Source organism: Leptidea sinapis, chromosome 30 (assembly GCF_905404315.1).
Source record: "Leptidea sinapis chromosome 30, ilLepSina1.1, whole genome shotgun sequence".
Classification (NCBI taxonomy): Eukaryota; Metazoa; Arthropoda; class Insecta; order Lepidoptera; family Pieridae; genus Leptidea; species Leptidea sinapis.
Window position 1 is genome coordinate 3449072 of NC_066294.1, and position 15044 is coordinate 3464115.

Sequence of the window (15044 nt, forward strand, 5' to 3'; positions counted from 1 at the left end):
GGATCTTCACAATGATATGTAAATGTAATATTATTGCGTGCAATAAATAACAAAATGTAACTTTTACAGATATTTATTTATAAGCAAATCATATTCATAAATACATAATCATAATCATTATCATCATCAGCCGGAAGACGCGGCCACTGCTGGACAAAAGCCCCCCCCCCCCCCCCCCCAAAGATCTTCACGACGCGATCGTCGATTCGTCGATCGACGACCGATGTCCTGCGCTGCCCTCATCCAACCGGCATTCCGGCGATCTTCACCAGATCGTCGATCCATCTTGTGGTCCAACACTGCGTCTTCCGGTACGTGGTCGCCATTCGAGGACCTAACTGCCCAACATCAATATAAATAATAATATATATAATAGTTATTAATAAATATATTTTGCCTTTGACAACCCTACCCGGTCTAGGCTGCAACAGCAATCATTTAACACAAATATATTGTACGTCTTGCATTCCTGGACGTTCTCAGATTCATTTTTGTGAAGAAAGTATATACAGAAACGTTTTTGATCGGTAATTATTTATTTCGTAGCGAAGATAATCACTTGCATGATTTAAAGTGCTTTGTGTGGTGTTAAGATGATTTAATTTTCAATCAATTAACCTAACAATTAATTAAATAAGTTATAAGATAAATACCATCATTAATCTGGGGAATAATGTTTATCCACAAGGTTTTGTTGTTTTATTTCTCTTGGTTACTTCCAGTATGTACTAAAGGTTAACTTTATAGTAAGTAAATAGTTTTAAGGTAAAGAAGCACCTAAGTCTTAAAGTAGGTAGTTCATGTAATATTATTCTAAGTAATGGTACGTAAGGTAGGTAATCATCTTAATATATATAAATTACGTGACACGTTGTTTGTCCGTGATGGACTCCTAAACTAATGAATTGATTTAAATGGGGATTACTTCATAGAGTGCAGTTTAGTCCAACTTGAGTGATAGGATACTTTTTATTTCGATTTGGGACCCATAATTATTTTTATTTCCAATATTGGTATATATATATGTATATGTATGTATATATATATATGTATATATATATAATATTGGTATATTTCCTTCATAATATTATGTGTTATTATTTATGTTATTATATGTCCTTGTATGGACATAGTTTCTGTGAGAGAATTTATTGACGCACGGTTTGACAGTTCTGCTGTGAAACAATTTCATTATAACAACAGGGAGCATATTTTACGAAATAATTGTTGATGTTATAAAGTATTATTGGCAAATTCATAAAAAAAACAATATTTTTTTTGTACAGCACAACGTCTGTCGGGTCAGCTAGTATTACATACAAAAGATTGCCACCTATATATTGACTCATCACGATATCTATGGAACCATAAGGCGAAGAGACTTGGTAGAAATATTTCTTTCGCCAAGTAGACGTCAGCTAGGAAAGGATTTCACGAAATTCCATCCGCAAGAGTTTTTTTTTTATAACAGAATAACATCTGTCGGGTCCGCTAATAGTTATATAAATTTTATCAAAACAAGTGCTTTCTCGGGCGAACAGCTATAATATTATGAAGCCAATTTCCTGTCGCGGTGTATGCTAATCGATACGACAGTGATTGTAACCAAAATTTATGATGACTCTCGGGATCCGTTCGAGCGCTTTTACCAATTGAGCCAAACGTTCGAATGCCACATGGTTTTTAAGTCTTGGGATGTCATGTTCAACTTTCAGGTTGTGGCTCCATATTCAGGATCTTCTTTACAGTTGAGAACCCTCTCAGTCCGTGACTTGAGATGTCGCTCTTTGAAAGTAATAAATGATATGTTATTTTTATAGTGATATCCATAGGTCCATCTTGTGGGGGGCCTACCAACACTGCGTCTTTCGGTACGTGGTCGAGGAGGAGAAGGAGTCCATCGAGGACTTTACTGCCCAAACGACCATCTGTCCGATGAGCTATGTGCCCACTGTCACTTCAGTTTCGTAATCATTTGGGCTATGTCAGTGACTTTAGTTCTCCTACAGATCTCCTCATTACCTGATACTCCGAGCATAGCCCTCTCCATTGCCCTCTGAGCTTTCTTATCATGCCCATAGTTAGCAACCATGTTTGCGTACCGTAAGTCATAACTGGCTGTGTTATTTGGGACGACATTTTACGGAGCTTCCCGAACGCTGCCCAACCAAGTTGGATTCGCCGAGTGACCTCTTTCGCGAACTTGGATATCACTTTAAAAATAACAAATTGTTTAGACAATGATTCCATCAAATAAACAACATGACGACTTGTCCTCATAACGCGATAGTAGCATAAGTAGAATCTACTAATGGACAATGAAAAGGAAACGAACAATCTTTAAATAAGTTTATCTATCTGTACTAACTGTAATATTATATAAATAATAGTAGTAGTAACTATTATAATATAAATCTTTAGGCTCGGTCATTCATCAAAACTCAACATTGATGTCGGAATGCTTATATTATTTTCTATTTGAATAAGTCACTTTCTGTTATTGAGCCTCGGCTTGTTGTTGAGTACCTACAAACGATGAACGTAAAAAAAGGGATCTCAAAATATTTGTTGCACATAATAGTAGTCATGAAGAAAAATTAAAACGCCTGTGAAAAAATGAAGGCTTATTACTGCTCAAAGACAACATTGTGCTAATACATCGTAGGGTATTGTGTTAATTCTATCGTCACACGAAGTGCCAATTGAGTGAGGCTCAGAAAAAGTGTTGGCGTGAAGGCTGATTGCGTATAATCGTAATAATATATATTCAATACCTATTGCCCTTCATTTTTACTTTTAGATAAGTTTGTTACTTAGAATATTAACACTACAGAAGTAGCGTCAGTGACTCCACTACAAATAGAAAGGACAAGCGATAAACAACTAAAACTGAGATAGAACGGGACAAAGCTATTGATCATGGCTTTCTTTTTGATTGGTTTAAAGTTATCAATGTAATACCATGGTTGGGTGAAGTGTCCCTGGCTGCCAAAGCCGTAGGAATATAAAACATCTGTGAGAAAACCATAAAAGTCATAAATTTGCTATACGTATGTGGACTTTATTGGATCAGTTCAATAGAACGAGGCCAATAGGCTTCGTTGAAACGTTTCTTTCTGAATTCCCGCTCTTTTTTATTTGTCATCTGACTTATTGTCCTTTGCGTATAAGCACAAATAAAGAAAATTAATAAATATAAAACTCTAAGGACTTAAATAACGTGGCAGTATTGACTATAGATTAGTGTTTTAGTGACTATTGGTTGTTATTGGATTCCCGTCTGATAGTAGTATCTATCTGGTAGTAGTATCCAAGGAGGATAAATACTACGCATTATGAGGCGGGCCTGCCTAGGCAAAAACTGAAATTTAGTTTAGTATGAAACGTGCAGTGATTTGACATAAGTTTGAAATATTATTTTCATGCGATGAAATATAATCCGGTTAAGTTTGAAAGCGAACAGTTGCATATAACATAGTGGATTAGTTTTTTACAAGATTAAAGCGATCATCTGTCAATCTATAAATGATGACGTTTCATGTATTCGCTTTTTTCTTAGTTTCGCTAGGCTGGTAGTATTAACTATTAGTATCTTGTAGTCTCAACTCTCAAGTCTGTGTCTGTGTGATGTGTCTTAAAAATCATCTAATTCTCTAAAGGTCAAGGATAATATGTTTTTGTGAATGTGATAACAAAAAATGTTATATAATAGCTTCAAACGATGACGAAAGTGTCATTCTTAGGGTCGACGAAGGCAAAGGTAATACTGGGAACAGTGTTATCATTACATCTGGCTATATATTTTGCCAAACCGTCGCTCTTCAAATCTGAAAACGTTAAAAGTGCTCAAGTCCAGGACACCCCGCCTAAATATTTACCATAGCAAAGAATATGTAGTTAGTACAACCATTAGTTTGACATTGGACAATGAAAAGTAGTGTTTGACCTTCACTGACACGCGGAAGAAAATAGATGAATTATATAAGGAAGATCAGCTTAACTAGTAGTTTAGTTCGAAAAATTACTGCAATTAATTTTGTTCGAAATATGAGTGAAGCCAGTAAATTCCGAGTATTTATAACTCGATCTGATATGCCTGAAGTGGGTGTGGAATTATTGAAAAAACAGTAAGTGCTTAAAATATGTTGATATGGACAGATATCTATTAGTATTTGCTTAATTTTGAAACTGTTATGTTGCACTGGCATAGTTTATTATTATTGTCATTAATATTCTATAACAAATTACAATATGAATTTGGTTTCCGGCTCTTGTATAGGTACAACTATCTATCATCTATCACATTATTGAGAAAATAGCATTGAATTAATTGCTTTTCAAGTATTTTGCTGCACTGCATACATCCAAACTATTTTTTAATTCTTCTGTCAAATTATTACTCTAGCTACAACTTTTCTGATTATAAACAGTGGTGTTAATTTGTTAAATTATTAGCACTTGACCTATGCATACCAATACCAAAATTTGCTGATTGCACTGAAAATGTCACTTGTTTTATGGATTTCCCTCACTTCTGGGATTAAAATAACTAATTTAAAGAGTCAAAAGAACATACTAAGATATATTAAATTAAGGCTTAGCAGTGGAAGCATTGGTCATCCAATCTGCAGAGGCATCAAATTCAAATATTTTTATTCAAAATAGGATTTAAAATAACTTATTGAACATCAAAAACTACCACCCATTCAAAAGAGATCGCTCATCCTCAAGATAATCTCCCTCATTGTCCAAAATTATTGCCTTATGAAGAAATCTTAATGTTAATACATAAGGGGGAGGGCAGGGAATGTTTCCTTTATTTTACAAAAAGAAATATTTATTAGAAAAAAAATTACTAGATATCCATGCAATATCCTGTTATTTTTTTAAGATATTACTAATATAATTTGTTTTCCAGGTGTGATGTTACAATATGTGAGACTCCATTACCAATTTCTAGAAAAGATTTACTAAGCTCTGTATCTGGGGTTGATGGCATATACTGTTCTCTTAATGAGAAGATAGACAAGGAACTTTTGGATACCGCCGGATCTAACTTGAAAGTTGTAACAACAATCTCAGTTGGGTATGATCACATAGATGTGCCAGAATGCAAGAAGAGAGGAATCCGCATTGGCTACACTCCTAATGTACTAACAGATGCAACTGCTGAATTAACTGTAAGTTTGTTAGTATTATAGATTAGAGTTTTTATCAGTTATTGGAAAATATTTTTCTATCTATCCATGAGTATGAGTGATTAATTTGGCCAGTAGGTACACATAAATATTAGTTTAATGTGTAAATTTACCTTAAGGAATATGTGGGTTTCCTACAAAATAAATAAATTTGTTCATACATACATTTACCAGTGGGAGGCACCTTTGCACAGGATGCAGGTGCAGTAGTAGTGCCACTCAGAATTTTTGGGTTTTTCAAGAATCCTGAGGTCCTTAAATCCTTTTTGTAATGGGCAGGACATATCAATCACCATCAGCTAAATATCCTGCATGTCTCACCCCTTATTATCATAAAAAAGACATGGTTTTAGTAGTAGTTTATTTTGTATACTTCATAATTGTATTATTTTTAGAATAGTTCTTTGTTTCTAGTAGTAGAAATCCTTCCTTGCATATTTGTGTTGGTAATTTCACTCATGTCACATGAAATAGTATACTTTCTTAGGTTAGCAGTGAATGTGTTACAATGATGAGAGTTAACCATAATTATTTCTTTTCAGTTAGCACTCTTGTTGGCTACATCACGCCGTCTCCCGGAAGCCATGCATGAAGCACAAACAGGTGGATGGAAGTCATGGGCTCCAACCTGGATGACAGGACCAGGCCTTGCAGGTGCCACTGTTGGCATTGCTGGATTTGGAAGGATCGGTCAAGCAGTAGCCAGACGTGTTAAATCATTTAAAACTTCTAAGATTCTTTACTTCAATCGCAGTGAAAGACCAGAAGCCAAAGAAATTGGGGCTATCAAAGTCAGTTTTGAAGAATTATTAGTGCAAAGTGATTTTGTTATTTGCTGTGCTGCTTTGACACCCGAAACAAAAGAGATTTTCAATAAAGATGCATTTAATAAAATGAAAAAGACAGCTATATTTGTTAATACCAGTAGAGGAGATTTAGTTGACCAGGATGCTTTGATTGAGGCCTTACAAAACAATACTATTAGAGCCGCTGGTTTAGATGTGACTACTCCTGAACCTCTTCCATTGCACAGTCCACTGTTTAAGATGAAGAACTGTGTTATTCTACCGCACATTGGTAGTGCTGCTATTGATGCCCGTAACACAATGAGTGAACTTTGTGCTAAAAATATACTTGCTGTTCTAAATGGTACAGAAATGCCAGCGGAATTGAAATAATTACTTTAAGCAAAAATATTTTGATATTTTATTGAATGTTGCATTTTATGTATGTAATTTATTAAAATTATATCTTTAAATAAATATAATTTTACTGATACAAACCTCTTTATAGTCTTTAAAATATGTACAATTATTCATAAATAAAAACATAATTACACAAATAACTAATCATTATGTTCATGCTGAGCTACAGATTCCCTCCAATTATTTTGCACCATTTCCACAATCATTGTCCACCATTTTGACTCCATGAAGTAATAAATTGAACAAACCGCAATAAACATCCATGACAATATCAGAAAGTAATCTGTCTGTTGCTCTACAACACTTGGGACAGGCCCATGAAAATCTTTAGACATCACTAGTACGCCTTGTGGGTTTTGACCCGTAATAGCATTTACAAATTTACTAAACAAATGTATACTGTACTCTGTTCCATTGAACTTTCCTACTGGTCTTCCATTGTGGAACATTTTCAATGTCGGCACACCGACAATTCCATACTGTGTATTTATACCATGATTTCTCATGGCATCTAAAGCTACCATCTTAATATTAGGATATGATCTAGCAATTGCATTGAAGTGTGGGGCAGCATGAGCACTGAATGGACATACTGTAGTATAAAACAGAACTAAAACACATTCTGCTTCTATATCTCGACCTGAAATATCTGGCTTCACTTGTAAGAGCTTTCCTAATGCACTTCCATTTATTAGTTCCACTACTGGCTCAATATCTGCACTTTCGTACACAATTTCCTTGCACTTTACTAGTTTTTTTGTTTCATTGAGGCTCTGAGTACTGTTATCAACTGTTACATTTGATGATGTCACATGAAAGTATAAGTTAGAAAGAGTCCTGTTCATGTCAGACATCACATTGGACAATAGTGATTCCGAGTCATCTACTGTTTCCATTTCCATGTCCTCATCTCTTGGAACATCAATGGCAACTTCCTCATCCATATCATATTGTAAACCTATATGAAATCCTGCAATAGAAACAAGTCATATATCATTGTGGTAACAGCTTTGGCTAGTTGAAATATTTTAAAATATATTACAATACACTTTATGGTAATCGTACAGGAATGATGACTTGAATATTTAATACCAATTGGATTTTTATTAAATGATTTAAATTTACGAGATTTTAAATAACTTACCACAGATAAGAAGAGTCAGAAGTAGATTTAATTGAAACCGGCCGTGATATATCATTTTCTATTTCTTAAAAATTAATAAAAATATTACAAGCATAGACGCATTGTTGTTTTTTGTATTTTAAATGAAGTTTCAAGTTTGAAGAACCTCGAAATGTCAATACAAGTCAAGATTGTATGTACACTTCAAACGTCAAACAGGTGACAATGGTTTTCTGTCTATGCAACAACAACTTTCTTGGTCACGCCTGGGGGGATAAAAATTAGAGTCAAAGGTAAATTTCTAGTCTTAAAAAAATCTGAGATATAAGTAGAAACTAAAGTATATTTGCCAACATACTATTTATTGTAAGTAACAATAATAATATAATTTATTATTGTTACTTACAATATAATATATATTACCCGTCTGTAATTTGATGCAATAGTGGGAGACAATAGTGATGAAAACAAAAATTTGAGTACTCGAGATAACGAGGTACTCCTACAGTTTGGTGTTTCTGGGGGCATGGCGTGCCCACGTGAAGTCTAGCAAGAACAAGAGGCACGGAATAGCATCCTTTTCTCGAAGCTGTTCAGGCCAATTTCGACCTCCTATAACTACGTTGTGGATAAAATTAGAGGCCTGCATTTAAAATAAAAATGTTGTGTGTTTTTAAGTTAAGTCAAGGAAAAACTAAAATATTATGCACCACTTTTCTAGATACACCAACTGCATAAATAACTTTGAAATCCTATATATTATGGGCTTTGAGAAAAACTAGCTGAAGTTCATTAAGTAGTACCGGAAAAGAAATTTCACCACAATTATTTATCCTGCCTAAAATCAGCAGGCCGTATCAGTCGTCACGCCAGCATTTAAAAGAAGTCATTCAAAAGGCCTGTTCTTTCGAGTAGAATTACTATGAACAAGATGTACCTACTTTACTAGTTAATTAATATTAATGGAATATACACCTTCTGCCATATTTTTGAACTCATCCAGTGAGCATCAAAGAAGTCAATCCATTAAGAAAGTGCGTTTAAATTTCTCAATGCGACTGTAAATCGCGTTTCTCGCATAAGATTGGTTCTTGAGTGTGAAGTTACGAGCAGCTGCTGTCGTCTTCACCTTGCAGTCCATCCGGTACCCACAGACCTATTCGCTCCAGTGGGGCTGGATACCACGCAAAATTTTCCATAGATATGAAATCAAAAATACGTCTCTCCTAGTTTCCACTTTTTCATACCCAACCATGTCAAGAACAAACTGTGTAGGGTATAGAAGTGAATATCCTGGACAAACCTTGTTGAGTTTTACATATACTCAACAAATTTATTTTGTATTCGTTCCAACATGGGCTTGTATTTGGCTTCATGTGGAGCCCATATCTCCATACTTCCTACCAAAGAACTACTAACGAGTAGAACTCATATAACGTTGATATTCTTAAAAAATTTTCTTGTCTCATGACAAATCCAAGGTTTCTATAAGATTTCTTACAAATATCAACGATGTGTTCACGAAAGTTACCATCTGCATTGAAACGAACACGAAGATCTTTGACTGTATTCTTGTATGTGTAATGCTGTGGAGACGCATGTCACCGAGCATTTATAATAAATATATTAAAATATAATCCTAACTCCATTTTTAATATTCTATTAATAAGATAAGTAAACTTTATTTGCATTAAATAGGTTTCATTACAGGATGGTACAGTACAAATGTTTACAGTATACTATTCAGCTTTATGTCATCTTGTAATTTGATATGATCCACAGACGTATAAAAGGGAAGTCAGTCATGTCTCTTCATATTGGTCAACCATGCAAGTTTCATACTTTCATCCTTGGGAAACCTGTGCAACGATTATGGTTAGCATACATCCCAAAATAAAATAACTGAATGCATTATTAAAAAGTAATGAAAATATCTGAATGCGGCCCTGTGATGCGGCCCCTAAAAGGCAAGTACGTAAAACGTCAAATGAATAATGTTTATCAAAATAAAAACTCCACAATCTCATTTCACGACCACTCCATAAATAAATCATAGTAAATAGTTATACGTAGTCTTATCATCTATGAATATCACTGTGATAATATGAAAATAAATAAAACGCATGAATAACTGACCTATGAAAAGTAATTTCAACCGTTTTCTTATATGTTGCGTTGCCGCACTGCACTTCACCATCCTCTTTCAGTATATATTTATTATTACAGTAGCAGTTAGCACAATAAATCACTATTAGCAAAAAATAAACGCAAAAGAAAGCACAAGGAGTTGTGACTTGTTTACATATGATAAGACGCCATATGTCGCTTATTTGCTGCTAAACAATATGGCGACTGCTTCATTCCAATTTTCTCTATGAGTGTGTTAATGTTGCTATAGCAAAAAGAAAGAGATAACACTATTGCCCTTTTATTTGGAGTAAAAGAAATGTAGATATTAAATTATTCACATCCATGTGTTTGTGAATTTGTGTTAGGTCTGCTTCGCTTTTATACGTCTGTGATATGATCCAATCCCTCTTTTATTTGCAGCGAAAATGTAATATTTTACAGCAAATAACACACATGTCGATTCACGGACAATTCCTGGCAAATCATTATTCATTATAATAAATTGGAGGAGTCCATAATTGCTGCCCTGACTTACACCTGATCTACTATGGTATAATAGTAGGTATACTATACTTTACAATGGAACCCGCCACAGTCAATATACTGTCGCCGGTCACTTAAGTAGCGTGCGATGAACAATAATGTGTGTGTTGTACACTCAAAGTGTGACATTTTCTTGAGTAGAACATCGTTATAAACCGTATTGAAGGCTTTTTGAAAGTCAAAATATGCTGCATCCACCAATATCCTGTTTCACTGCTGGTACTATCTGTGTCATTTAATGGGACAAATTTCCCACTGTGCCTCTTCCTGGACGGAACCCATGTTATGCATCGGATAGCTTAGATGCTACTTGTGTAAATAGACTGTGATGTATAACAGTCTCAAATATTTTTGCTGGAGTGCTCAGAACTGCAACAGGCCTATATTTACTGGGTCCTGAACCACCTGGACTCTTAGGTACGGGGGACAACCCTTGTGAGCTTCGACTGGTTGGGAAAGGTTGCAGTTGAAATACACATCTTGAATATGTAAAACAGGAAAAGTGAGCGACAATCTTTAAAAATATACGTTGGTGTACCAAACGGGCCTACGGAGCGATTTACGGCCGTTTTCAATAACGTATCTCTAGTTACGGATACATTGCTGTCACCGTTTAATGACAAGATCTTATCTATCCATAGTTATGTTATATGTTCAATACCTATAGTTTAATGCTTTATGTCGATAGGATATTGAAATGTAAGTAAGCTTAAAAGGATAGATTTGTCTACCTCTAGTAAGTTAAACTAAGGTTAGAAAGGTTATTGAAAACGGCTGTTAGTTGTAGATATTCTAGCGCGCGTCTTACCTTTAGATTTGAATTGTCAATTAGAATGTTTTTCGTAGTTTACACTCAAATGAGTTTCGTTCAGCTCGGGCGAATTCTCACTATATACCGACTAAAAAAAACAGAGCAAATTTATTTGCCATTTCGTGATTTGAGAGAACCTGCCCATTTTTTAGTAATTCGTACTATATATATTAATAACGGCTCGTGTTACATATTTGTGACCGTACGTAACATCAAAATGCTTATAGGTCCTTTTCAAGGTGATTTTGAACCCGGTTCTGATAGAGGTCACGTGTAATCGCTGTATCTTTCTTAACTAGAGCTCTACACTTAAGCATAATCAATAATTATACTATTAATAATACCTAATCACAGGGTAATTTACTTTTTTTATATATCTTATGGAGTATGTACTTACGTTTAAAACTTCTTATCAAAGTGGCAGTATACCATACCATATCTTTATCTGTTTTTATCCAGAAAATATTTTTACGTGGTACACAAGTGTATCATTTTTAATGTTGTTAAAAAATAATCTAAAGCTGTATTAGGAATGTCTAGACTTTACAATTTATTCCAGTGCATTATGCTTATTAAATAATATAAATAGTCCACCACCACTTTGTTTCCTTACGGAGACGCAGATATCTCGACCTAGTGATACGTCATATTTAACAAAATTGAGTATAATTTACTGCCTCATGGCGGGATGTGTGTGTACGTTAGGGAGGATATCTGCTGTCGCCGTCTCGGCAATTTTAAGGGTAGGAACCTGTCCACTCTCTGGCTCCGTATAGATTTTGAGGACCGCGTCCGCATCTATGCGTGTGTCTACAGGTTCCATAGTACTAACGGAGAAACGGATCATCTCATGGGCTGCGTTCATGTGGCAATTGACAACGTGCTTGCACATATCCCCTCCGCTGAAATCGTAGTCTTGGGTGATTTCAACGGGCACAAGGTCGAATGGCACCGACTTAAACCCTATCAATAGGTAGCACATATAAATAATAGCATGTAGAAAAGTAGTTTTTGAAGTCGGCTTTTTTAAACATAGTTTTTTAACACGTTGAAAACGTTTTATTTTTTTAATTATATTATTACTAGCAGTACTTACCCGCGACTTCGTCCAAGCGTAATTTCTGATTTCCTCCAAGGGCAATCCTACTTATCCAGAAAAGTCCTACCCCTAGTAAAAACCGCACTTCATAGTTCATCCCTAAGGATGTCGCAATTTACATTTTTGATTTGAATAAAGATCTGACAGGTCTATTTTTTCTAAACTTCCCCGTAAACAATATTTCAATTTACATATTGTTATAAGCCTCCACGTAGGTACAACTGGTCATAAAATAAACAATTTCTGAGATGTACACCGGCTGTTTTCAAAGTTTGATTCTGGCTTTATTATTATAATAAGATTTTCGAGAAGCATGATTTCTTGACCAGAAGTTGATGTTATGTTTAAATTGCAATTTGTAATCCGATGGTATGGAAAAACAGAAATGACAGTCCTATTTTTTTAAAACTTCCCTGTAAACAACATTTCTTCTTTTTAAACAATATTGGGGTAGATTCTGTCCGTTAAGCTAGTCAAATCTCTCACAACATGACCAAGACTGAGAATGTTATCCCCTTAATGTGACATCTCTTCTCCAGACCATGGTGATTCCATCACCAATGTTCTGGAGAAGTAACAAATTGGAGAACTCCTCCGCCCTTTAATCATGTTGAAGATAGACACCCATACTTGCTTTTTAGGACAAAATATTAACTTTAGGCCATAGAACTGTTCCCTAATCTTGGAGAGTCCTAGAAAGTCCTAGAAAGACATTGAAGCTCTTTCAATGCCTTTTTTATAGACCATAGTACACTTATACAATAATTTTGGCTTCTCGAAGCACTTGTGCCGTTCAAAGGTAATTTGAAAGCAGAATGAGCCGTCTTGCCTCCATCAAACAATCCCTCTTCTAAATGACTTTTAAAGTATATAAATTTTTTTATTCAATTATTTTATAATCGATAGGCGTAGGTGTCAAAGGTATTTTAATTATATAGGTACTTATACAAAAAATAAGAAGAAGAAGGGAAGAAGACCAAGAGGAAGGAGCCCCATGCGATGGACCGATCAGATTCGCACTGCCATTGAAACCACTGTCCACGACGCTTTACACTCTGCTTCCGACAGGGGCAGATGGCGGCAAATAATACGCAAAAAAGTACTCTGTCGAGATGATCACGACCCTCAGCACTGAGGAAACCGACGCGAGGAGGATACAAAAAATACCACTACGGCCGAACTTCATAAGAGTTTCATCCAACATTTCAAACCCAATTTCACCCCCTTAGGAGGGTTTTCGTAAAATCATTTTTTAGCTGATACCTACTCCCTAAAAAAACCCATCAAACTTCAATTTAACAATGATTAAAACTTTCCCATACAAAATTTCATCCCCTATTTAACCACCCTTAAGGGAGATTTTCCAAAATAGCGTATAGGTTACAGATTTTCATTATTTATAGCGAGTAACCTAAATTACGATTTTTACGTCTCTAACTTCAAAAATATATTCTTCCATACATCCTTCCAACACCCCTTCTTACCCCGCTTGAAGTGGAGGATTTTCTTTCCTTTTTTCTTGTACTTGCCCCTATAAAGAACCTACATTTCTAATTTCAAGTTGAAATAACTATAGTTACAACTTTACCCCCCTATTTTACCACCCATAAAAGGGGGTTTCCCAAAATGACTTATAAATATTTTATTATTTAACGCTAATAACCTAAATGTCGATTTTCACGTCTCTAACTTCAAAGGATAAGATAGGACGATAACATAGGACTTTCACACAACTTTCGATCCCCCTTTCACCCCCTCAAGGGAGGATTTCTCAAATCCTATTCTTAGCTGACACCTACGTCCTAGAAAGAACTTACCATCCAAATTCCAAGTATGTGGCTCTGAAGTTTCTGAGATTTCGTGATGAGTCAGTTATCGGTGGAAATCTCTTATCTATACTTATATATTATATAATGAATATGGTCTTTGTTTGAGGCTCTTTCACGCCTAAACCACTGATCGTATCGACATGAAACTACCACCATTCGATGCCAAATTTATCCTTATTCCAAAGTTCTTTCATTAATTTATTTCCTATAAAAATTGGCCCAGGGAAGCGGGCGGGAACAGCTAGTTATACAGGGTGTCCCAAAGTTATGGGACATGAAGGGAAACTACCTTAAATATCGTAGATAGGTTATTATACTGAAAGACGACTTTATGCTATTTTTAAAAGTTAGTAATACTGCATTCAAAGATTTTCTAAAAATTACTTGCCTCGTCTGGGAATCGAACCGACTGAAATGTAAAAAAACACCTCTACTTTTATGATATGTAGATATGAGAAAGTAGTCAATAAAGTGGTTACTTTTTTGTAAATTAATTAATTATATGATCAAAATGTGATCCCTCCTGTCTTACGCAATTCGCCAATCTTTTAATGAGTCCGCTGCCTTTTGATTTTCTTATCTTTTTATGGTGATATCTCGATATGATATAGGACAATTCTGTTTGTAACTCGCCCACGTTCTCGTATAGCTTTTAAACTAAAACTATGCTATAAAGTATTTTAATTATGAAGTGTGTACTTATTTACGAATAATCAATGCTATCTATGGAATGATTATTGATCTCAAATTTTCGAACGTCGTCGTCGGCAATGAATAACTTTCTTGAAATTTGACTCAAACATTTTACGTTGCTCCTTTCTTTTAAAATACTATGTTACATAAGAAGAGTTATTAGTTTTTGGCCATTCTTTCGATTGGCATCATAAAAGTAGGGGTGTTTTTTTTTTTACTTTTAAGTCGGTTCGAGTCCCAGACGAGGCAAGTAATTTTTACAAAATCGTTGAATGCAGAATGACTAACTTTTAAAAATAATATAAAGTCTTCTTTCAGTATAATACCCTATCTACGATATTTAAGGTACTTTCCCTTCATGTCCCATGTAACTTTGGGACACCCTGTATATATAATTCTTATGTACGTGTGTT

The 15044-nt window shown here is 35.0% G+C and overlaps 2 protein-coding genes across 2 annotated transcripts; one reads left to right on the forward strand and one right to left on the reverse strand.

The window, feature by feature from the left end:
* The first annotated feature begins 3527 nt into the window (after positions 1 to 3527).
* On the forward strand, positions 3528 to 6480 carry LOC126973895 (glyoxylate reductase/hydroxypyruvate reductase). Its single transcript, XM_050821261.1, has 3 exons — positions 3528 to 4127; positions 4919 to 5180; positions 5741 to 6480. Exons 1-3 carry the CDS (start codon positions 3973 to 3975, stop codon positions 6374 to 6376), a joined length of 1053 nt encoding a protein of 350 aa, XP_050677218.1. The 5' UTR covers positions 3528 to 3972; the 3' UTR covers positions 6377 to 6480.
* LOC126973903 (thioredoxin domain-containing protein 15) lies at positions 6381 to 7704 on the reverse strand. The gene is made up of 2 exons (XM_050821271.1): positions 7548 to 7704; positions 6381 to 7373 (listed from the first exon to the last, which is right to left on the reverse strand). Exons 1-2 carry the CDS (start codon positions 7600 to 7602, stop codon positions 6544 to 6546), a joined length of 885 nt encoding a protein of 294 aa, XP_050677228.1. The 5' UTR covers positions 7603 to 7704; the 3' UTR covers positions 6381 to 6543.
* Positions 7705 to 15044: the final 7340 nt, after the last annotated feature.

Excerpts from the sequence above, each read along its gene's own strand:
- LOC126973903 (XM_050821271.1), bottom strand. The coding sequence starts at position 7,602 with ATGATATATCACGGCCGGTTTCAATTAAATCTACTTCTGACTCTTCTT. Across the intron at positions 7,374-7,547 it reads TCTGACTCTTCTTATCTGTG|GATTTCATATAGGTTTACAA; the intron begins GTAAGTTATTTA and ends TTTCTATTGCAG.
- LOC126973895 (XM_050821261.1), top strand. The coding sequence starts at position 3,973 with ATGAATTATATAAGGAAGATCAGCTTAACTAGTAGTTTAGTTCGAAAA. Across the intron at positions 4,128-4,918 it reads GTGGAATTATTGAAAAAACA|GTGTGATGTTACAATATGTG; the intron begins GTAAGTGCTTAA and ends TTTGTTTTCCAG. Across the intron at positions 5,181-5,740 it reads ATGCAACTGCTGAATTAACT|TTAGCACTCTTGTTGGCTAC; the intron begins GTAAGTTTGTTA and ends ATTTCTTTTCAG.